Here is a 22,938-nt window from a genome sequence, read left to right on the forward strand (position 1 = left end):
ATGCAGGAGACCTGGCTTCAGTCCCTGGGTCAGGAAGATCCCCTGGAGAAGGGAATGACTACCCACTCCAGTATTCTGGCCTGGAGAATCCCATGGACAGAAAGGCCCGGTGGGCTAGAGTCCATGGGGTCGCAGAGAGTCGGGCACGACCGAGCAACCAACACTTTATTCTTCTTAGTAGGAAGTATTCTAGTAGAAGAGTATGAATATGTCTTGCACACAGCTCAGATGTCTGTGTTTTTAGTTGGCTAGGGTTGCTGCCCCATCAAAATTTACCCTAGGTAAAGAACAGTGAGAGTTTTAATAGCAGGAGGTTCATCTAAAGACTGTGCATCTCATATGTGTACATACTTACACGGAGATCCCTCAGTCCCTGAGAGTCGGTGTGCCCACAGTGAACAGTGTCTGTATTTCCACTTCTTAGCTCCTGCAAGGAAGGCCATGTGTGCTCTTTTCCCCTTACTGAAATGGGTTTATTCTGAGTTCTTCGGGGCCGATCTCTAAGTACAGTGTGGGCAGCGACCAGAAACCTCCCTCGTCCCAGAGCAGAGCAGGGCTCTCACTCTTGGTGCTGTTCTTCTTCACAAACAGGGCTGATGAATCATTTTGATCCGACGTCTTCCTTTGTTCCAAAACAACCGCAACCACGGTCATGACATGTTGTTCACAAAGTGAGCAGTATAGGTGGTTTTTTTTTTTTTTACTGTTACGTTTACATTTGTAACTTCCTCTTTTTACTTCCAATAGGCTCGGGTTATGTATGATTTTTCTGCTGAACCTGGAAATAATGAACTGACAGTTAATGAAGGTGAAATCATCACAATTACAAATCCGGTAAGAGAAGTGTTACGTTTAAATTGGTCTCTTAAGGATTATGTTTAAGGTTTTATTTTTTTAACAGGCTGATCTTTCAAACCCACATGAATTCCTTTCCTGTTGCTTGTGCAATACTGATGGTTAAAAAAAGAATTGCTGGTTAGAAAAAATATATGTAGTTTTATATAGTATTCCAGGTGTGTATAAGTAAATAGGTTCTATTTTTAATCATAGAAGACATGAAAGCTTATATTTACTGTTTTTTTTTATTTTTTTTAATGAAGAAGCACTCTTAATTTCTCGGTAAAATAGTATTTAAATTGCTGTTGTGGTCAAGAAATGGACAAAGTCACTTAAAATGACTTTTTAAAAGAATATATTATCTAGATTCAGGTGGATGTTAACTAATTAGGGTATGGTTTATGAATTTAAGATAGCCCTTATTATTTTAAAGGGAAGCAGTAGGATTTTTCAAAGGTAACATTAAAAATTGGGAATCCTGGCATCGAGTACGTTACTGTTTAGTTTATTAACATTATTTATCTAGGAGCGCTCAGGAAGGTTGGGCCAGTTAGTTTTCCTAAATAACAGGCAATCCCAAAGCTCAGTGGCTTAAACAAGTAGTCGATCGTTGTTGCTTGGGGATCCACAAGCCAGCCGAGTGGTTCTCCTGACCTGGGCTCATCCATGGGTGTGCATCGCCCAGCACGGGGCTAGGGCAGAGCAGGCCACCATGACCTCGTCTGTCTGGCATTTCTCCTGCTGAGGGTCGGGTGGCTTTGGGTGGGCCAACAGGGAGACGGAGCCTTGTCTCTGTCATCATCTGATAACCCAAATGCCAGCTCTTTTGGGAAAAAAAAAATGTGAACTAAAGTGTGCAGAGCCTCTTGAGGCCGGCTCTGTATTCACCCCGTGTCATCTCCACCTTAGTCTGTTGGCCGAAGAGGTCACAAAGCGTAGCGCAGGTTCTGGAAGTGGGGTGCATTCTGCCCCTTGACAGTCGGAGCTGCAAGCCATTTTTTCAGTCTACCACAGACCAGTCAGCAGAAAGAAATTACAAAATCTTGGATTCTGTTTCTCTCTCTCTGATCAATTATTGTTGAGGTTTGATTTTTCTCATTTTTAAATTATTTCCTTTTCTGGAATAAAGAGAAAGCTTAAGAATTTGACATTTTTAATAGCGTTAGCCCTGTACGAATGAAAAGGTTAATGGGTTAATTACCTTTTTAATTTCCCAGAGCCAAATTTCTGCAGGAAATTCCAACTGTAGTCTTTTTTTTTCCTTTTAACTTTTTGAGGATGTTGGTGGAGGATGGCTGGAAGGAAGAAACAGCCGAGGAGAACGAGGGCTTGTTCCAACAGACTATGTGGAGGTAAGAAGTTACTCTCGTTTATCAGTTAAACCTGGTCTTTGTCATCTGTGTTTTTATGAGTTATCAACTTAAAGGACAAGAATGAAAGATAGCTTTATTTTTAATGAAAAAAATTCCATTGTAAAAATAATACATGCTGATTATATAAAATGTAGAAAATTCATTGGAGTAGAACCAAGAAGAAATATTACCTACAGACTTATATGCCAAAGAGTGACTCCAAATACTTAGCTGAAGTTCTGTCCAAGGATAGCACCTTTTAGTTTTTCTGAATAAAAGTCTCTGTTTCCCCTTTACTGATTCTGTGTAGAAGCTGCTGCCTGCCGTACTGTTTACCGTAGAGTAGATTCACAGTGTAAGTAGCAGGCTGTCCGAGGTCGCTTTCTTCTCCCTGCGCTAATCTAGGACCTTTGTCAGCTCCTTCTCCCATTCTCAAAGACCCAGGGTCTTGAGTGAGCTGTTGCCGGGTGTAAGCTCTGTAGTGATAAATGCCAAGGATGGTGTGGGGACACACCCCACCCAGCTGACCAGCGCTCTCTGAGTCAGCCTCCTGGCGCCCCCTGCTGGCTGTCTGTAGGTCACACAGGACGGAGCCCTGGGTCCGTGATGAGCTTGCCTCTCTTCCCAGGTGATAGCAAGAAACTGAGGCTGCCTGCCTGGTGGCCTGTGAGTAAAACTGGAGTGACGCTCAGGAACAGAGTTGCCTTGGGTTCCCCTCCAGTAGAGAGATCACGTGCCCTGGGAGGGTGTGTGCTGGGCGCTGCCTGCAAAATGGAAAGGCTGGCTGTTGTCCCTGACTGAGAGTTCAGTGGGGTGTTTTGAGAGCTCCAGACAATACTGATGAAATTGCTGAAATGTTAGGTTGGCCAGAAAGTTCGTTTGGGTTTTTCTAGAACATCTTTTCTGGAAAAACCCAAATGAAGTCTTTGGCCAGCCCGACATGTGCACGGGCAGGCACCCCACCTTTTCAGACAGCTTCAGAGGATTCACAGGTCCCCGAACCCAGCCCACATGTCTCATGTTATGTCGTATTTGATGTCTGTACATCGTGCGCTCAGGATCCTAAAAACTGACGAGAATGAGAAAAATATGATAAGCTGATCCTGGTATTAGTTGCGTTTTTCTAAAGAATTCTGCATACTTGCAGAAAGGAATCATTAGGGCAGATGTTCTTGAGCTCATACCTTTTATGAATAGAAACCTTTTGATAGTTTACTTGCCATCAGGGATTCTAACTCTGAAATAAATCTGTAGTCTATGAAAGTAAGTAACTGTGGTCCTTCCTAATGTTCAGATTTTGCCCAGTGATGGAAAAGATCAGTTTGCTTGTGGAAATTCAGTGGCCGACCAAGCCTTCCTCGACTCCCTGTCAGCAAGTACAGCCCAAGCCAACGCATCAGCCACCAACAGTAACAACCAGGTAAATCGTTCTCTGGCTTGACAGAACAGAGCACACGTGTGAAAGCTTGTGATGCGTCAAGCTCGTGCCATTCCCTGAAAGCACGAATAAAATAGCTGTTAGGTCTGTGTGTGGCACTCTTTTGCTGGGTTCTAACAAAGACCTTGCCTCTTAAGCCTGCTGCAGACTATTTTTATAGCATTGATTATTAGTGAGAAGGCAGGGTGTTCATTAAGAGTTGCTTATGAAAGTCTGGCAAAAAAAAAAAAAAAGAAAGTCTGGCATGTTGAACACCGACCCCTTAAGCCGGAAATATCCTCGCAAGTGAGGGCGAGGAAGGAAAAGGGTCCTCTTTTGAGGCAAGGCAGTCAGTGTCAAAGCTCTGGCTGGAGCAGGACCTTAGGTGACCTTGGCTCATGACTTGCACTTTCAGCGTGAGCCCCCTCCTCTTGCAGGTGCAGTGCATGTGAAGGTGGCCACAGATCCAGCAGTTGGTACTGTTATCGTACTGTTTCTAGAAAACTTGGAAAAGTGGAATAATTTGAGAATAATGTACTAAAATTTTAATATTAATTTTAATGAATTCGACCAATTTGGTGACTGCCTGGTTCAGTTCAGTTCAGTCACTCAGTCGTGTCTGACTCTTTGCGACCCCATGGACTGCAGCACGCCATTCTTCCCTGTCCATCACCAACTCCCGGAGCTTACTCAAACTCCTGTCCATCGAATTGGTACTGCCATCCAACTCTCTCATCCTCTGTCATCCCCTTCTCCTCCTGCCTTCAATCTCTCCCAGCATCAGGGCCTTTTCTAATGATTCAGTTCTTCACATCAAGTGGCCAAAGTATCGGAGCTTGGATGGCAAGGAAATGAAACCAGTCAGTCCTAAAGGAAATCAACCCTGAATATTTTCTCGAAGGGCTGATGCTGAAGCTGAAGCTCCAGTACTTTGACCTGGTTCAGTTATTGCTAAATGATTATCTGATTATTTCAGATGGATCTGAAAATGTTACTGCTTCCTACCTCTTTAGAAATGAATGAGCTTTAGGAGATATCTCTTGATATTTTTAACTGCATAAAAGGCTTTAAATAGTGTAAAGCCTAATAACCATCTCATTCACAGTTATCTGCTTATAGGATATTTATATCTTAACCTTTTAAGAGAGTTTTTCAAAGTACTGTTGCTAAATGTTAATTGCAGATTTTATACATTTTAAAATAGCATTTGTGGACATCCTGAACTACAAATTAGCCTGGCTCAGATATTTAAAATTTGGAGGTGAAGTTATCACCGTAGTTGAACATTCTCATATATTTTGTTAATCTATAATACCTGAGAATGTTGGCCAGTTAAAGTTTGCTCAAGATAAAATGTGAAGAAATAGTAGTTAAATCTTGTTGTTGTTTAGTTGCTAAATTGCATCCGACTCTTTTGTGACCCCATACCCTGCAGCCTCCTCTGTCCATGGAATTCTCCAGGCAAGAATACTGGAGTGGGTTGCCATTTCCTTCTCCAGGGCATCGTCCCAACCCAGGGATCGAATTCACATCTCCAGTGTCTCCTCCGTTGGCAGGCAGGTTCTTTACCACTGAGACACCAGGGAAGCCCAGTTAAACGTTACTTGACGTTTTACCAGGGATTCTTAGCCTGGGTGCTGTTAACATTTGGGGCCTGACACTTCCTCACTGTAATAACCAGCGGCATCTCTGGCCTGTAGCACCGCCCTCACCACAGTCACCAAAACTGGCTCCAAATGTTGCCAGGTGGGCAAAGTCAACCCAGCTGAGAGTCACTGAATTATACTGAATTATACAAAAATACCAGTGAAACTATTAATAAGTAAAGGACAGCATTTCAATAAAGGGGAATTATATTGAGATGATCATAAAATAAGTGAAGGAAACAAAACATAGAGCTATTTATCATATTTTAATTCAGGGACCTGTCTCAACCATTAGCTCAGGATCGGCTAAAGCAGTTTAATTCATAAACACAAATTTAAAATCAATCTCAAATTTTGTTATATTATGAAGATTTCTCACTTCTTAAGTGTAGTATAAACTGGTCAGTGTAAGTCTAATTTTTTTCATCCACGTTGGTTAGAAGAAAATATAACCAACTTATAAAGGTTGGATTTTTCTAGTCCAATCTGACATTAAATCTAATCAGATCCTTTGAAAGCAAAGAAAAAATAAGCTGAAACCAGGAGTAACAAAATACAGAATGCATGACCATAATTAATTAATTTGAGCATTTGGATTTACTTAAATAGGGTAAAAATATTTTCAACAGCCATTTATGGTCTCAGTTATCCGGGATGTAAGGACAATTTAAATGGGCCAAGATTGTGGTGTGTTTTATAAATACCGTTGTTAATTGGTAGCTTTGGAAAACGTTGCTGTCAGGTTTTTCCATTATTTCATTTTCTGAATGTTGATAAGAAAATACTATTTTTGTTCCAGGGATATGCCTCTTGGGCTTTTCTAGTGATGCTGGCGTTGCCTTCTCCCCCAGAGGACAGTTTGTTTGGAGGCAAGGGTGTCAGAGGAGGGCGTCCCTCGTGGCTCAGCTGGTAAAGAATCTGCCTGCCGTGCGTCAGAGGAAGGAGCCAGCCCTCTCCTCTGCCCGTGGGTCTGGCAGGCCGCCCCCTGCCCTCGGCTCAGTACACCACCCTCTTCCTAATCAGTGTCCTTTTAGTCTTTTCAGCACCACTTGTTTTGAATTTGGCTTTCTTCCCACACAGGCAGGTTAAAGCCACACAGCTGCTGCTGCTTATCCATCTTTCTGACTGTTGTGTCTTTCTTTTAAATCATATTTTTAGAAAGATCTCTCTAAAAGGTAACATTCCACCTGCAGATGTTCGTAAATTTGAGCCTACTGTTAGGCTCAAAGGCTTACTTTGAGCCTACTGTTTTTTAATTTATCTGAACCCTCCTTTTGAAGCTATACTGCCTTTCAGAGTAGTTAGTTCACACGTTTATAACTTAGTATGTAAAATAGCACTTCCTTTTGTTTTTCTTAAAACTCCTAATTTCAGGTTGTTGGGGCCCCTTCTGGTTCTAGCTTCTTACTGAGCAAGCAGAGGTAAGTGCAGTGACTGGCGTAGTGGTGGATAATGTTCCGGCAGCAGCCCCACAACCCACTGTGACCTTTTTCTTTCTTGCCTAGAACGTGAGGGAACTCCTTACCTGTAAAACACAGACTCACTGCCTGACTGTGGTATAGACTAGACTGTAAATGTCAAGGGAATTCAGTGCATTATTCTTTAAATGTGTTGGAACAATTTAATTTGGACAATGATAGAGCTGTTTATTAAGTACTTGGAAAAAATATAGGCAACATTTTTTTTTATAACCTTGTAATATAGAAGGTGTTTCTAAACACAACACAATTTATAGCAACCATAGAACTGGTACATTTAAATAAAAAAGTAATATTCACCTAGGAAAAGAATTTGTAACATGCCAGAGGTACCAGGTAATTCTGTTAATAGAGAACTCTCAAATCTACAGGGAAACGATGAACAGCTCAGAAAAAGAAAAGGGCGAAGGGGGTAAACAGATTTTTTCATTGGAAAGAAGTACAAAGAGCCAGTCAACATAGAAAAATGCTCATTTTGAAATTCTTTTTATCAAATTAGCAGAGGATTAAAGTGTTTTAAGTGAGGAAAGGCTGGCCAGGGAGACTGCAGGACAGCTGCCCCGCGGGAAGCCAGGGATGCTGGTAGGAGAGCGAGGGTAGCTTCAGATGTGCAGACGTGGATGCTGCCGCTGCTGCTGAGGCGCTTCAGTCGTGTCCGGCTCTGTGCGACCCCATAGACGGCACCCCACCAGGCTCTCCAGGCAAGAACGCTGGAGTGGGTTGCCATTTCCTTCTCCAATGCGTGAAAGTGAAGTCGCTCAGTCGAGCCTGACGCTTTGCAACCCCGTGGACTGCATGCAGCCTACCATGCTTCTCCGTCCATGGGATTTTCCAGGCAAGAGGACTGGAGCGGGGTGCCATTGCCTTCTCCGATACAGACGTGGATGATCAGGCCTTTAAAAAGGCCTATCCCTATGGGTAGTGTTACCTTTCTTGTATTTAAATATATACCCGGACGGGGGAGTTTGATGAAAATGGTAATGATGACTGCACATCATTGACAGTGTAATTAATGCCATGAACCTGTGTGCTTAAAAATGGTTACAGTGGGAACTCTTACATTACATTTCAGCACAATAAAAATTTTAAAAATAAAATAAATACATGCATACCACAAAATACATACATACACATACACACACACACACACACACACACACACACCACAGTTGCAAACTGTGTAGAAAACTTACTGAAGGATATTTAAGAAATGAATTAGATTCTTGTTTTCTTTTTCTAGTACAGATTTTAAGGTGGATGAGGACAGCTATTGCAATACCTTTAAAAAAGAATAGTTTTTAGTGGTTATTGGTGGTTTCATTATTAGTTAGTTATCTGGTATTTTACAGATTCAGGAGCACTTCCTATTAGTAGCTGTGCCTCCAGAATGTGTTAGCCTGCTAGTGAAAGTGAATCTCAGATATCATTACAAAACATGTGTTAATAGTTGTCCTCATGTTGGTTTTCACCCAGTTATTAGTGTTTAAATTATATAATTGATTAAAAAGATTCTCAGTATAGATCTTTTTAAAAACTTTTCAATCACTGCCTCTTTACAGAACTTACTTTTGAGAAATTAATGAGACGTTTTTGTTTGTACTTTTTAAAGAACAGTGGTGCTTAAACACTAGTTGAAAGATGTATAAAGCTAGATGTTTTATATGAAGACTTTTGACTTGAGGGGTTTTAGTTTTCTAAACCCCTTATTTTAATAACCCCCTTTTGAAGGGTTTATTTTTCTATCCTTTTTAAATATTAGAAAGAGATGCGTACTTGGAATAAACTACTTCTCCTTTTGTTAAAATTCTTGCTTTTTATCACACTGAATCCCATTTCCCCATGGATGTCTGTTCTTCTGTTCCCTGGTTTTCCACCCCATCCTTCCTCCGTTCGACGCAGGTTGGTGTGGTGGGAAGTCTGGTGTAAGGTTTGACATTAGAGCTGGGTTGACAATCTGGCTCCACTTCACAAGAGTCGAGGCTGCTTCCGGAACTGTCCGAGGACCAGGTCACTGGTGTAAGTGGTGTCGGACTCACGGGAGATGTTTAAGAAATACTCTCCTTTTTTCATCTCTTCCCTCTCCAGGGAATAGCCTCATCCCACTTATCCTTTTTTGTTCCAGCCATCTCCTACCCTCTCTAACTGGGCAGAGGATTCCCTTACAAATAGCCCTCAATCCTGAATTTTCTCTGTAGTTTACTCAACGTCCAGCTTCTTGTTGAGTATTTCTATCTGCCTGTCTCCCCTGTATCTCAAACTCTGCTTGAACAGAATCACTCTTTATTTCCCCACAAATCTAGTTTCTTCTCCTGACTTTCCCATTTCTGTTTCTCTGAAATGTTGTTTATTTCTATCCTCTCTTTTTCATTCCACTTTTAAAACTCTGAGTGCCTTTGCGAGCTGTAGTTAGGACAGGAGTGTCCTGCATCCTTCAGATGTGTGAGGCCAGGAACACACTCGGTTTGATCCCAGACCTTTCCTGGATTTTATTCCCAGATCACATCCTTACTGTGTGACTCAGGGTGACTATCTTAGCTTCCGTGTGCCTCAGTTTCCTTCTGTGTAAAGACCTCATAGAATTGCTGGAAAGAGTAAATGGAAAAAAGTTCTAGAGTGTTTAGAACTATACATGGTACTTAGTAGGGGTTCAGTTATATTTAGCAGTTTGGATATTAAACAAGTCAAACCAGTCAGTCCTAAAGGAAACAACCCTGAATATTCATTGGAAGGACTGATGCTGAAGCTCCAATACTTTGGCCACCTGATGCGAAGAGCCAACTCATTGGAAAAGACGCCTGATTCTGGAAGGATTGAGGGCAGGAGGAGAAGGGGATGACGGAGGATGAGATGGTTGGATGGCATCACCGACTCAATAGACATGAGTTTGAGCAAGCTCCAGGAGGTGGTGAAAGACAGGGAAGCTTGGTGTGCTGCAGTCCATGGGGTCATAAAGAATCAGACGTGACTTAGTGACTGAACAGTAAGCTATTTAAGCGTGGAGGGGGTAATTTCCAGTCAGTAGTACTGATGTGACTGGCTACAAATGGATTTAGAATGTTGTTGTGATCTAGCCTTATTTTTAAAAGAACGTGTAAATTTTTATATTTCTATAGATGGCTTTTTTAAATCAGTAGAGGTTCATCTGTAGAATTCAATGATGTCCTTTTAGCAAAAGATCTATAAAGAACAAAATGGGAAATTTTACAAGTTCTATCTGTATTTTTAGCTGAAATGATTAGGCTTTTTACATAAGACAGTTTTATACCTTCTGTGGGCTTTTTTGAGAAAGAGAATTAAACCTTTATCAGAAACTGATTGAAATATTCTTGGCTTATAAATGAATCACATTATTTGTTTACTATCCCCATTTCCTGACACAATTGGCACATGGTTATTAAACATCTGATGAACGAGAAATGTCAGATAAAACATTTTGCCTCAATCAGACAGGTGAGTTACAAAAAGCAAGCCGAAACACCATAACCTCGGCTTTCACAAACCCAGTTAATTTCTGTTCACTTCTGTTGTATGCCCCTGGACAAAGTCTTCCTCAGGAAGTTCCTTCCTTCCTTCTGTCCTTCCAAGCAGGAGACCGTACGTTAGGGTGTGAGCGGCCGTGACAACATGACCAGTAGGGTGTAGACCTGTGTGACCGAGGCACACACGAGAATTTCCTTGCGTGGTAAGGTGGACCTACGAATGCTTCCAAAACCTTTGCCCCAGGATGATAACACACAAGGTGGTGAGCTCCTGGTAACTGACCCTTCTTACCTGGTAGATTTGTCAAACTGAATGAGCCGTGTTGACCTGTACTGAACTTTGCGCATCCTCTGTGAGGAACCAGGTGGGCAGCGGGAGCTCTGCTCACTGGTCAGCGTCTGTTGAACCTTTCTGTATTCTTCGTACTCTTGTTCGCTAGTTTGGTAGAAAGCCAGGCAGAAAGCAACCATAATGAAATATAATTTACCTTTTTCACTAATTCTCAGACCTCGGTTATGAGGTCTGACCTAGTTCAGGTGGACACAGAGAAGGACGGGCATCCGTTGCCTGTTTCTCTGTCTTCTCCCCGCCTCTCGCAGCGCTGGCAGTCTCGTGATCTGGGCAGTGAAGAGCGTTCTTCCTAGACCATGTCTTGAACAGGAAAACCAGTTGAACCAGAACACCTGATTTCCTCTGAGTCCAGAAGAACATACTGGGAAACCAGTGAGTCAAGTCAGTCATGCTGTGGTTTTCTAAACAGGCCCTTGCCCATGTTCACCGACGCCTGTTGTTAGAAGTAAGAGTTTGATTCTTACTCCTCCTGGTGGCCCAAAAATGTCATCTAAGAAGCAAAGTACAGCTAAGTAGCAAAATATAACAAAACCAGAACCTGTTTTTTTTGTGGCCAGCAGTTGCAGACTAGAGGGGGGTTTTGTTTGTTTGTTTTTCTTTAAAAAGAAAGTTATTTAGGAAACAGTTTAATTCTTCCAATATAAGCTTCTTAGGGTGGGGCCAGAGCAGTCTAGGGATATTTTTGCCTCTCTCTCTCTGGAGGCAAAAGCCTTTGCAGTTCTGTAGCTGGTATCACACCCTGTGAATCCTGAACCCTGAGGTTTTCAGTGCTGGCTGGTGAGACCTGCCCTCCTGAGAGGTTGATACTTAACCCTCCATATGGTCGCGTCCTCGGATGTGTGTACTGGTCAGTACTCAGCCTAAGACCTGGATCCCGTCCCCACCCCTTCACCCCATCTCTGGGGCCTCTGTCTGCTCTCTCCTTCTCACTGCTCTGCCCCAGACTCCCAGCTGTGTCTCCTCAACTCACAGAGACCAGGGTCTTTGTGTGGATCCCCCATCCCTAACCTGAGGCCTGGAAAGTCTCTCTAGGTAGGTGTCAGGTCCCCTATTGCCTGTTGGCCAGTGATTTGAAGACAGTTTCATATGTAACGTCTCTCTTAGTTTTAAGTGGAAGCATAAACTGGATCCCAGTTACTCCATCATGATTGTCTTCTTTGTGTATTATTAGTTGATTTCCAAAACCAAATTTATTTACATTTACAAAATGGAAATCATACCACCACTTTCTTCAGAAGAAAGTTATACCTGGGAAGTGTTCTCGAACACTATATAAATGTCAATAGTCATGACTTCCCTACGAGATAGTTGTGGAGCTGGGATTCGAAGCCTGGAAGTTGGTCTCCAAGTTGTCCTCCTCATAGCAATGCTGACTTGGCCACTGCCTAGCTCCAGGGAGCGTATCGGTTATCTCTTCTCAAGTCAACTCTGCACACCAAGGTGGTCAGCAGCTCAGGAGCTCACAGAGTTCACGGCCTGGCGGGTTGTTCTATGCTCTTAGCCGGTCCTGGCTCGGTTCTTTGTGGCTCTCAGGTTCCAGGAAGCTTTGCTCATCTCACATGTCTGGTGGCTGTGAAAGCACTAGTTCAACATCCTGACATTCTTTAAAGCTTGGCATTGTTTTTCCTCTGGAGTTCTTTTTCTGTGAGTGTATGACTTGCATGATATTTGTTCCATTCCGTCTGTGCTGCTTATAATTACTTTCAGTACGTCAGTGATACTGTGAGTGATACAGTCTTTAGAATACATATTAATGCACGGAGGATAACCCACTACTCTACAGTAGGGGCTTTGGTTTCTGCATGTAATGTTTGTGCATGAGTGGCATGCTGGAATTTTCTGCTGAACTTAGCCCTGCTATGCATTTGCTGTTTTTAGCTTCGGTATACTCTTTTTTTTCCCCACCCTTCATTTACGGAGTACCTTTTTTTATTTTAAGGTGGATATTTTGGCTCAGATTGGTTGTCTTGAAAGTCTCAGCCAATCACCACCTTCTTCATCTTCTCCTTCTCCTTCTCCTTCCATAAATAAGGTAAAATTCAATTTGAAACCCTTAGAACAAATCCTTTTTCCCCAAGCAAGGTATTGTTTCTGGTTAAGTATCTAACTAAATACAGGTTTTCTTGGGAACATGGCAGCATAGAAAGTGGGACATATAGGAACTGAAAGGGTGATTGAGATTTAAGCCTTGGAGACCTTTCAGCTAAGACTTTCAATGAGACTTATTGATGAATTTATTCCACGGACAGTGAGGTCTAATGAAGGATTTTTAACCATAGAGTTGACCGTCTGGATGGCTTTGATGCTGTAAGGGGGGGCGGCCCGGAAGAGAATGATGACTCAGTAGAAAGGAGAGAGAAGGAAGGGCTGGGAGCAAGGGAAAGGAGAGGCCCCTCGAGACCTTAGCGGAGGAGCAGAATGCATTATCGTGCCGCCAGGCGTCTGCAGGTGAGGGACGGAAGGGGTTCTTGGAATTGGGAGCAAAGAAGTCAGAGGCCAAAGGATCATTAAACCGCTTGTTCTATAGCCCAGTTCGTTGAAGCTGGGGTGAGGCTTTGAAGAAAAGCAAGATCTCAGCATTCAGCGCACAGAAAATGTGCCAGGAACCCCAAGAATCAAAAGTTGCTTTTGAACTTTATGGCAAAACATTTCTGTCTTCTTTCTCCTTCTTATATGTATCTGAAGGAAACAAATCTTTGGCTAGAATAGAAAGTATTTTAAGTGCCTATAATCACCTATTTAATTAAAAGTTTCTCTATTAATATGATCTGGAATTGATTTGAAAATATAATTGATGGTCTTTTCCTCTAAAGTGTAAACTAATGGGGATTTACTCAAAGATTACCAGTCATCAGGCTTTTCTTTATGTTCTAAATGAGCCCCCAGGTAGTAAGATGACCTCTGCTGAATTTGTGCTATGTGCTAGATAGATACTCTGTGAGATGTTTTATATGCATTATGTCATTTAATCCTTACAAAAGTCCTGTGAGGAAGTTAATGCTGTTATACCCATTCAGTAAATATGGAAACTAAGAGAGATGGAGTAAATGGCCAAGTTCATACAGCTAGTAAGCGGCAAAGCTGGGTCAAACCCAGATAGACAGCTCTAGAGCTTAAATTCTTAACCACTGCACCCACCAAAAGTTTACTTGAGTCAAATCGCTACAGTTTCATAAAGGGATGTAACATTCAACCTGTGGGCTGTTTACTTGAGTCAGATTGCTACAGTTTCATAAAGTAAAGTGAAAGTGGCTCCGTCCTGTCCGGCTGTTTGTGACCCCTTGGACTGTACAGTCCATGAAATTCTCCAGGCCAGAATACTAGAGTGGGTAACCTTTCCCTTCTCCAGGGGTCTTTCCAACCCAGGGATCGAACCCTGGTCTCCTGCACAGTTTCATAAGGGGATTTAAAATTCACCCAGTGGGCCAGTGATCTCGTCCTTGCACCCCTTTACATGTATTTATGAGATGCACAGCTTTCCTGCAGGCTCGGCACACAGGTGGAGAGCAGAGCGTGAGCAAAGGGAAGCATGTGGGAAAGTCTGGGAAACTGCAGGTTGACGCATAGAGTGAGGATCAGTGGCGACTAGTGAGGATGGGGAAGTCGTGGAGGGAAAAGGTAGGATTTTGATCAATGGACTGAGGAGCTTAGAATCCATCCTGTGGTCAGTGAGGTCTAGTGAAAGGTCTTGAAATAATGCACTTGAGTTGGTGGGGAGGGGGGGTGTTACCATGAAGGGAGGGAAAAGAAAAGGACGAAGCCCTCGCTGGGCTGAAAGAGGAAGGAAAGCTAGCAGAAAGCAGAGGAGAGGCTTGGGTAGTCGTGTGACCCGATGCCTGCAGTCAAGGGACAGGAGTGTTACTGGGAGTGGAGAGCAGAGGAGCCAGAGGCCAAATTACAGGGAGGGCAGGTCCGGGGGGAAGCAGACCCCGGCAGGCTTGTGAGCTGGTTGTTTGTTCCTGCTGTTAGAGGAGGGGCCCCGAGGACAGTAAAGGTCCCCGAGAGACCGAGTGAGTGATGAGTCAGTGATAGAACCTGGGGAGACTTCTAGTCGGTCGGGTTTGAAAGATTTATCAGCAGAAGTCAAGTTGAAACTAGAAGGACTATTCCCTGAGTGAGGGGGGTTGGGGGCGGGGACAAAAGCAAACTGATTTGCCAACAAGTATTTCATCACCTAGGTAGAGAGCTAAGATCCTGCACATGACCCAGTTGTAATGCAGTGATTATAAACAGTTTATTAATGAAGTAGTTTTTCAAAGAGTATCATGTTATGTGTTTCAGTTTTTTAGGGTACTTGCTGTGAATTTCGTGTCCCATTTGATCCTCGTGTTGATAGAGTGCCTTTCTCTGACGGTTTGCCAACAGTCTTACTCTGCAGCGGGGCTGGACTTTCACTCTTCTGTTCTAGTTTGTAACTCCTCTGTTCCTCTTCCTCATAGTTTATAGAGATGCCAGACGAGTATCTGTACCTACTGTCAGGTTACCATCCAGAATTTGCATACCTTTTGAAGTTTTTATTGTAAAACAAAACCTCCAGGTTTAGAGTCTGGAGAGCACAGGGTATCTGTTTCCCCGCCCCCCAGAAAGCTGTGGAAGAAGGGATTCTCCTAACTGAGGAGTGACTGGCCGGCTCTCAGCACGACAGCCTTCTTTTCTAGTCTCCACTAGAGTGGCTTGAGAGGAGCTCCTTGTCAGCCGTGTGTTTGAGAAATTGATAGTCATACAGATGAAATGTCTTTCTGCTATTAATATTTGACGTTGAGCAAAATCATTAGTAATGTCATCTTTTTTTCTTGAAGTTAGAAGAGATATTAGAATGCAATCACATTTCCTCTTGTAAAACGTGTCCTCTGTTGTTGACGCTTCTGGTAGGTGGCTGGCAGTTATCCCCCCATATGTCAATTGGTGAAGAGCAAGAAAAAACCCAATCATGGAGGCATTCTAAAACATTAGAGAGGCATATGAGGCCATTTGGGTAATTTTCTTGCAAACCTTTGCCTCTGCCTTTAATGTCAGGTTTGTTTCATTTTGTTTTGTTTATGTGAGAAGGAAGACTTTTCTATTCCATGTCCTTGAATTAATAGATTTCAGCGTTGAAAAAAAATTTTTAAGGCACTATTTGTTTTCCCTAAATTTATCTACAAATTTAAAGTTCAAATGAAATCAGATTTTTTAAGCTTGACATGTTGTTGTTTAGTCACTAAGTTGTGTCCCACTTTTTTGTGACCCCACAGACTTGTAGCCCGCCAGGTTCCTCTGTCCATGGGATTCTCCAGGAAAGGGTACTGGAGTGGGTTGCCACTTCCTTCTCCAGGGGATCTTCCTGACCCAGGGATCAAACCTGCATCTCCTGCATTGTTGGGTGGATTCTTTACCACTGACATACTAATCCTAAAACTGAAGGTTGTTTTAGTTTTAAAAACAGAAAGCTGATGCTGCAGTTCACTGTAAAAATAATAAAAGATGTTATGGTAAAGTACAAAGTTTACCATGTGGTATTTTTTCTAGTGGGCTCCAAAGTAGTTTGGTACTAGAGGAATAGACTATTAGGAAAGAGATCCAGAAATAGTCCCAAGTCCAGGGTATGGTAAAGGCAAATTTCAAATCAGTGAAGGGAGAATGGATTATTCACTAAATGATGTTAGGGCAACAGACCGACTACAGGAAAAAATTAAGCTGGATTCCTATATTATTTCTTATACTGAAGTCAATTCCATGCAGGTTGAAGATTTAAAATTTAAAAATCTAGGATGGAAAAAAAAAAATCTAGGATGAACCTAGAGCCCATTATACAGAGTGAAATAAGTCAGAAAGAGAAAAATGTCGTATATTAATGCATATGTATGGACTCTAGGAAAATGGTACTGATGAGCCAATTTGCAGGGCAGCAGTGGAGACACAGACACAGAGAACAGGTTTGTGGGCTTAGTGGGGGAAGGAAGCAGAGAGGAGCATGGAAGCTACCATATGTAAAATAGATCGCCAGTGGGAATTTGCCATATGACTCAGAGCTCAAACTGGCGCTCTGGGACAACCTAGAGAGGTGGGAAAAGAGGCAGAAAGAGGTTCAAGAGGGAGGGGACATGTGTATACCTGTGACTGATTCATGTTGATGTATGGCAGAAGCCAACAGTGTTGTAAAGCAGTTATCCTTCAATTATAAGTAAATAAATTTTTTTAAAAATTGAGGAAACAAAAAACCGTGGTTGCCTCCAGTCACTCTTACTGCAGTATTCCTCGAAATAGGGTGCCATGTATTGCCTATTTGAAAATTTTGTTTATAACACTAATAATCTATAAAATTATGCAAAAGAATAATGGGAGAACATATTTTAAAAACAACTTGGCATGATAGCCCCATTTTATGCAAGATGCCACCCCTTGGCATGTAGTAGGAGTGTAGGAATGTAACCATACAATCTCTTTCTAAAGTAGTTTGACAAAATCTTATCAATTTTATTAATAAATGCATGCTTTCATTAGCCCAGTAATTTTTCTTCTGGAAGTTTCACATAGATCTGTTGGACATGTGAGGAAAGATGTATAAGGATGTACACTGCAGCGTTATTAACAGTAGCAAAACAAACTGCAAACAAGTTAAGTGAGCATCAGCAAATGCTCTTTAGATGATGGGAAGCAAATACAAAGGAATTCTATGGAGTCGCGTAGAAGAATGTCATCATCCACGTGCTGATGTATTACTACCTAGGAGAATGTTTCAGGCTATTGAATGGAAAAACAAAAGAGAAATGCAGAGTAGAAAATGTAATTGGGGCTCACTTAGAACATGTTTAAGGAATCTCTCTGCATGGCATGTGTGAGTAAGTATGTACAAAGGACTTTGTTAGGAGTCGTCGTCTCTGAGAGAATGACTGGCATCTTAAGCTGGTAGGAATGCTTTTATATTTCATATCCTTTTATTCTTTTGATTTTTTAATTTTAACTGAGAACATAATACCTTTTGAAATAAAAATTAAAACAGTTAAAAATACAACTGATTATTATCAAGCAATTAAGGTCAATAAAGCATATTATTAGCATATATAATCTCAAAAACACAATATTAAGTGGGAAAAAAGCTTGCAAAGAGATACAGACAACACAGTGTTGTTCAGGTCAGCCTTGAAAATAGAAAATAGTTGTTATTTATGAATATGTCACATATTCTGTTACACAGTGGGAGTGTCAGAACATGCATGGGAACGAGAGCAGGTTCAGAAAAGCCCTTACTTGGGGGAAGGGGAAAAAAGAGAGCTTCTCTGCTAACAGTTGTCAAGTTCCTCAGCAAACACGGCAGATTGCTAGCAGTAAAATTCGATTGATGCTGCTTTTTGTGCTTGCCTACTTGTTTCTAAAATTTTGTTTTTTTAATTATTTTACATTTCTATCAGTTTTTTTCAGCACTCCTATTCAATTGCTTCCTACTGAATTGAGTAGTGCTTTCTAGAAGTCACAATTACCCTTTCCTTTTTTTACCCCTAACAACAGGTCAGCAGTGGCAGTGACCCCTGGTCAGCCTGGAATGCTTCCAAACCTACAAACTGGGAAAGCTCGGACAGCTGGGGAGCCAAGCCGGAGGGGGCCGCAGCCCAGAGAAGCGCTGCCAACAACTGGGACTCGGCCTTCGGTCATCCCCAGGCCTACCAAGGACCAGGTGAGGGAGGGGCTGCCCTTAGAGGGCATCCTAGTAGAAGCGGGTTTAATCACAGGAAGTGTGGTCTCGATCAGTAATGGTAAACTTCGCGTTCTGAATCTGAGGAAGGTTTTCGTTATACTCTTTCGTCCACTGTCGGTTCCCTGTCCAGGAGAACCTTGTCACACATGCAGACGGTTGCAGGGACCAGGTTCATAACGTGAGCCAACAGATCAAGCCGGAGGCTGCAGAGGACGGAGGTGGGCCGTGGGTTGATGCCGCCGCAGGAAGGCTGAGCTGGTGCTCCTGGACCACCACAGCTCCAGAGAAGCTGGAAATCTCCATCTTTATGTCGTCTCCCCACTTTAGAATCCTTGCTACTAACACACATTTGTTTTTAAATCTTGGGCCAAAAAAAATGTGCACATGGATTGACTGTGGTTTATCACCTGCTGGTTTATGACCTCTGACGTAGCTGTTCTATCATTTCCTGAACTACCTGTTTGACTCCCAGGTGCTTAGTGGAAACACTGAAGCAAAGGAAGACTTTCTAAAAGGAGAAACAGTTCAGGAATTAAGAAAGGTTATTTATGTCTGTTCTGAAATTAAGAGACCCGCCCATGATTTTTTAATGACCCCTGTCTGAGCGCATTGTGCCCAGAACTGAGTGTGCTGAATGGAGGGACGTGGGTCAGGAGCCTGGAGGGGCGCAGGTGCTGCTTCCCGGCTCCCACTCGTGGGGCCGGCACTGGGCTGCCGGCCGGCCCGGGAGTCGGGGGCTGGGTCCAGACCAGACTGCTGACATCGCTTCTGCAGTGACTTGGCGTCGCTCCAGGAATCCTGGCCCAGATCCTTCTGATACTTTCTAGTCTTCTCTTTTTCCTTTTGACATTTGTCTCTGGGCTTCTCATGGTAGCGCACTCAGGGAGGAGATCCCAGGGCACTTTGCTGCCTGATGCTAAGGGGACACCTCAGGCCTCCAGAGGTGGGAGACAGAGGCACAGAACAGCGGTGGAGGGCGGGCGGGAGGAAAGCTGGCAGCACCCCATCTGACAGGGAGAGGATTATTAGAATGGTGGGCTGCCAGCGCTGGTTTAGTCGCTCCTTGTCCCTTCTTTCTTTCTCTTTCTCCTCCATCCCCTTGTCCTTCTCTGGCCTGCGTTATTATTCAGTTCAGTTCAGTTCAGTTCAGTGGCTCAGTCGTGTCCGACTCTTTGCGACCCCATGAATCGCAGCACGCCAGGCCTCCCTGTCCATCACCAACTCCCAGAGTTTACTCAAACTCATACCCATCGAGTTGGTGATGCCATCCAACCATCTCATCCTCTGTCGTCCCCTTCTCCTCCTGCCCCCAATCCCTCCCAGCATCAGGGTCTTTTCCAGTGAGTCAACTCTTCGCATGAGGTGGCCAAAGTATTGGAGTTTCAGCCTCAAAATCAGTCCTTCCAATGAACACCCAGGACTGATCTCCTTTAGGATGGACTGGTTGGATCTCCTTGCAGTCCATTATTATCAGTGTTACACAATTCTTTTTCAAAGATCTGTCACCCTTTTGTCCTCCCCCGTCTCTTGGCTTAAAGGGTATTTGACCTGTTTATTTGCAAATTTCTAAAGCTAGATTTATCAATGTATAGGTGGCCCAGTGGCAAAGAATCCACCTGCCCATGCAGGAAATACAGGAAACATGGATTAGATACCTGGGTTGGGAAGATTCCCTGGAGAAGGGAAGGGCTACCCACTCCAGTATTCTTGCCTGGAGAATCCCATGGACAGAGGAGCATGGTGGGCTACAGTCCATGGCGTTGCAGAGAGCCAGACACGACTGAGTGCAGGACAGCAGAGCCAGCCTCTGGAAGATCTTCCCTACACACCACCGAGGTTTTGCTTGGCATCTTTTGGCCACACCACATGGCAAGTGGGATCTTCATTCCTGACCAGGGGTTGAACCTGAGCCCCCTGCATTGGAAGCACGGAATCTTAACCGCGGGACCACCAGTGAAGGCCCTCCAGAGTGTTTTTATCGTTGACATTTATCTGAAGTTACTTGGACCACCAGCCCTCTTTAAGTTGCTTCTAACTTGTCTTTTGTGCTGAAAGACAGAATCCTCAAGACTCACAACTGTAACTCATAAGCGTAACAATAGAGCCTGTACTCTTTGCATCTTTATTGTAATCCTGACCGTGTACCCTTTTTTTCTTCTTTAAAAAATTGGTTAACCCAGTTGGTAGCTGTTACCAGAAAATTAAGTTACCCCGTCTTTATTTGGTCTCTCTTCACCGACAATCTTCTGTTCTCACCCCCAGCAACTGGTGATGACGATGACTGGGACGAAGACTGGGATGAGCCCAAGTCATCTCCCTACTTCAAAGATTCAGAGTCTGCAGAAGCAGGAGGTGCTCAGCGAGGAAACAGCCGGGCCAGCAGCTCTTCCATGAAGCTGCCACTTAACAAGTAGGTGTAAGAGCTGGGGGAACGAGGGCTCTCGTATGAGAGACTGTGATGAGACAGAGAGGCTGTTTCTCTTTCCAGTGATCACGAAGTTTGGGGCGTGATTTGATCGTGTCTATTTATTTATTTGGCTCTTAGCTTGGAAGCTTTTTTTTTTTTTTCATTTTAAAGTGAAATATATGTTCCATTTAATGATCTGCCAAAGACTCTTTTTTACCTTTATCAACTCATGACACATTGTTTCATTGCTGATGTCACAGGAAAGCTAAAAATAATAATGATGACTTTCTTTTGAACGTTTTACCGTGTGTTGGTCTTTTACCATGACCAGGCTTTGTGCGGAGCAGCTTGTGTGTTTTCTCTCATGGTGCTCTCACTTCCGTTTTTGGTACATGTGATCTCTTTTACTCTCGGAGAAACGGAACCCCAGAGAGGTTAAGTAACTGCCCGCGTTCACAAGGTGGGAAGTGATCTAGTTGGGATTCCAGTCCAGCCCCTCAGCTGCCTGAGCAGACCCTCAGCGACTGTGCCTAATGTGTGCAACACTTTGTTTTCACTTAGATTATCCTTGTTTTTTTGTTTTTTAAGTGTTTTGAGCAGTTCTTGTAGAAACACTGCTTAGCAGGAAAGCTTGAGGGAAAAGATGAACATGGACACAGAATGAAGGAAACGATATGGCCCCTGTGAGCATCACATTGGCCTTTAGCTTGGTTTAGGAATGAAATCAGATGTAATACAGCTGGTTTTTGTAGAAATACGATTTCTTTTCCTATTTTAGGTGTTTTGCTTTCTGAGCATTTTTACCCCCTGTTTGTTTAAAAAAAAAAAAAAAATTCTGAAATTCAATCTTGTCTTCTTCAGAAGTTGCACTTTGGGTGGGTATACATTGATTCCACCTTTTCTTCCATTTTAGAATTTTGCTTTGGGTGTAGACTTAATTTCTGGAAATAGCCAAGTTTATTATGTTTGAGGTCTCTTAAGAAGACAGGTTCCTAAGACAATTTCCAAAGAAAATGGCACAAGTACTTATGAACAGTGGGAGTTTCTTTGGGGTAATTGGGCCTCCCTAGGGAGAATGTGGAAAAGCACCTTCAAGTTGGGTGTAAAATGCTATTGTGTGGCCTTCGCCCCATGGAGTCATCTCAAATTGTTATGCTCAGTACTTTCTTTCTACCTCTGTACCTGGGGGGTATTTTCTAGTCTGCCCTTTGGTCTTCATGTGGTGATAGAGTGTCTCGGATCAAGCAAGTCGAGTACCGGTAAATATCACACCTTCTGGAGTCAAACTGTCCTCTTACCAGATAAAGCTTAATTAAATGACTAATTGGCTGTTGAACAATGTGATTACTTCAGGTTTCATTTACCTTAGTTTCCTAGTTCCAGTACATCTGAAAGACAGAACAAGTTCAAACTGTTGTATTAAGTAAATGTGGATGAGAGCTATAGAATTTTTACAAGGAAAAGGATAAGACTCACGAGCATTTGTCCTCATGATTAGATTTCCTGGATTTGCAAAACCTGGGATGGAACAGTATTTGTTGGCCAAGCAACTGGCAAAACCCAAAGAGAAAATTCCTATCATTGTAAGTTTGTTTATTTTTTATTTTTTGCTTTGTTTCTAATTAAGCTCTTGTACAGTATCTTAAAGAAGGTTATTAGTCATTTAGAAAGTATTCTTAAACACATTTAATGCTCCAAGTAAGTAACTGACAGTATATTAAGAGTATAAAAAATAGCATAAATTAATGCCCATTATTGTCTAGGCATTCTTTATTTTTACCTTTTCAGACTACCAGTAATTGAACAAATGCCCATAGTATATATGTGTTTTTTATAATATTTCTTTTTCTGAAGTGTCTTGAAGTTACCTTTTACATGCTGTTTTTCTACTAGCCAAACATATTTAGCTAATAAACGCAATTCAAATATTTAGGTTTCTACCTTGGCAGAGTGCATGCATGTTATCAGAATAAGTTCCCTTTTCCTCCGTGTTGGTAATAGTTTTCTTTCACTAAATCAATCGTCCAGTTCATGGTAAGGAGCTAGCAAATGAAAGCTGGCAGTTAGTGACACCGTTGAGAATATCCATCTTTGAACGGCTTGCTCATAGGATGACACGGCTCCATGGTTTCACCCAAATGTTAACTGTGGATAGATTTTCTAAGTGTTACCTATCTGTATGTTTCCAGATAAAATTTTAGAAAAGAACTGTAGCTATCTTCTGACCCTGATGATTTAGTCATGTAACTGTAAGTTGGGAGTAGGGCAGGAGGGCAAGGCGCCTTGAGTTTAATC

General features: G+C 42.6%; 1 protein-coding gene across 1 annotated transcript in view; it reads left to right on the forward strand.

Moving 5' to 3' along the window:
• The window catches only part of SNX9 (sorting nexin 9), an 87,034-nt gene that overhangs the window by 37,378 nt on the left and 26,718 nt on the right, over window positions 1–22,938 (forward strand). The window contains exons 2-7 of the mRNA XM_061130197.1: window positions 748–834; window positions 2,115–2,189; window positions 3,484–3,609; window positions 18,050–18,215; window positions 20,499–20,646; window positions 22,142–22,226. Coding sequence (XP_060986180.1) covers window positions 748–834; window positions 2,115–2,189; window positions 3,484–3,609; window positions 18,050–18,215; window positions 20,499–20,646; window positions 22,142–22,226 — 687 coding nt within the window. The remainder of the gene's footprint in view (window positions 1–747; window positions 835–2,114; window positions 2,190–3,483; window positions 3,610–18,049; window positions 18,216–20,498; window positions 20,647–22,141; window positions 22,227–22,938) is intronic.

This window comes from Dama dama, chromosome 26 (assembly GCF_033118175.1).
Source record: "Dama dama isolate Ldn47 chromosome 26, ASM3311817v1, whole genome shotgun sequence".
Classification (NCBI taxonomy): Eukaryota; Metazoa; Chordata; class Mammalia; order Artiodactyla; family Cervidae; genus Dama; species Dama dama.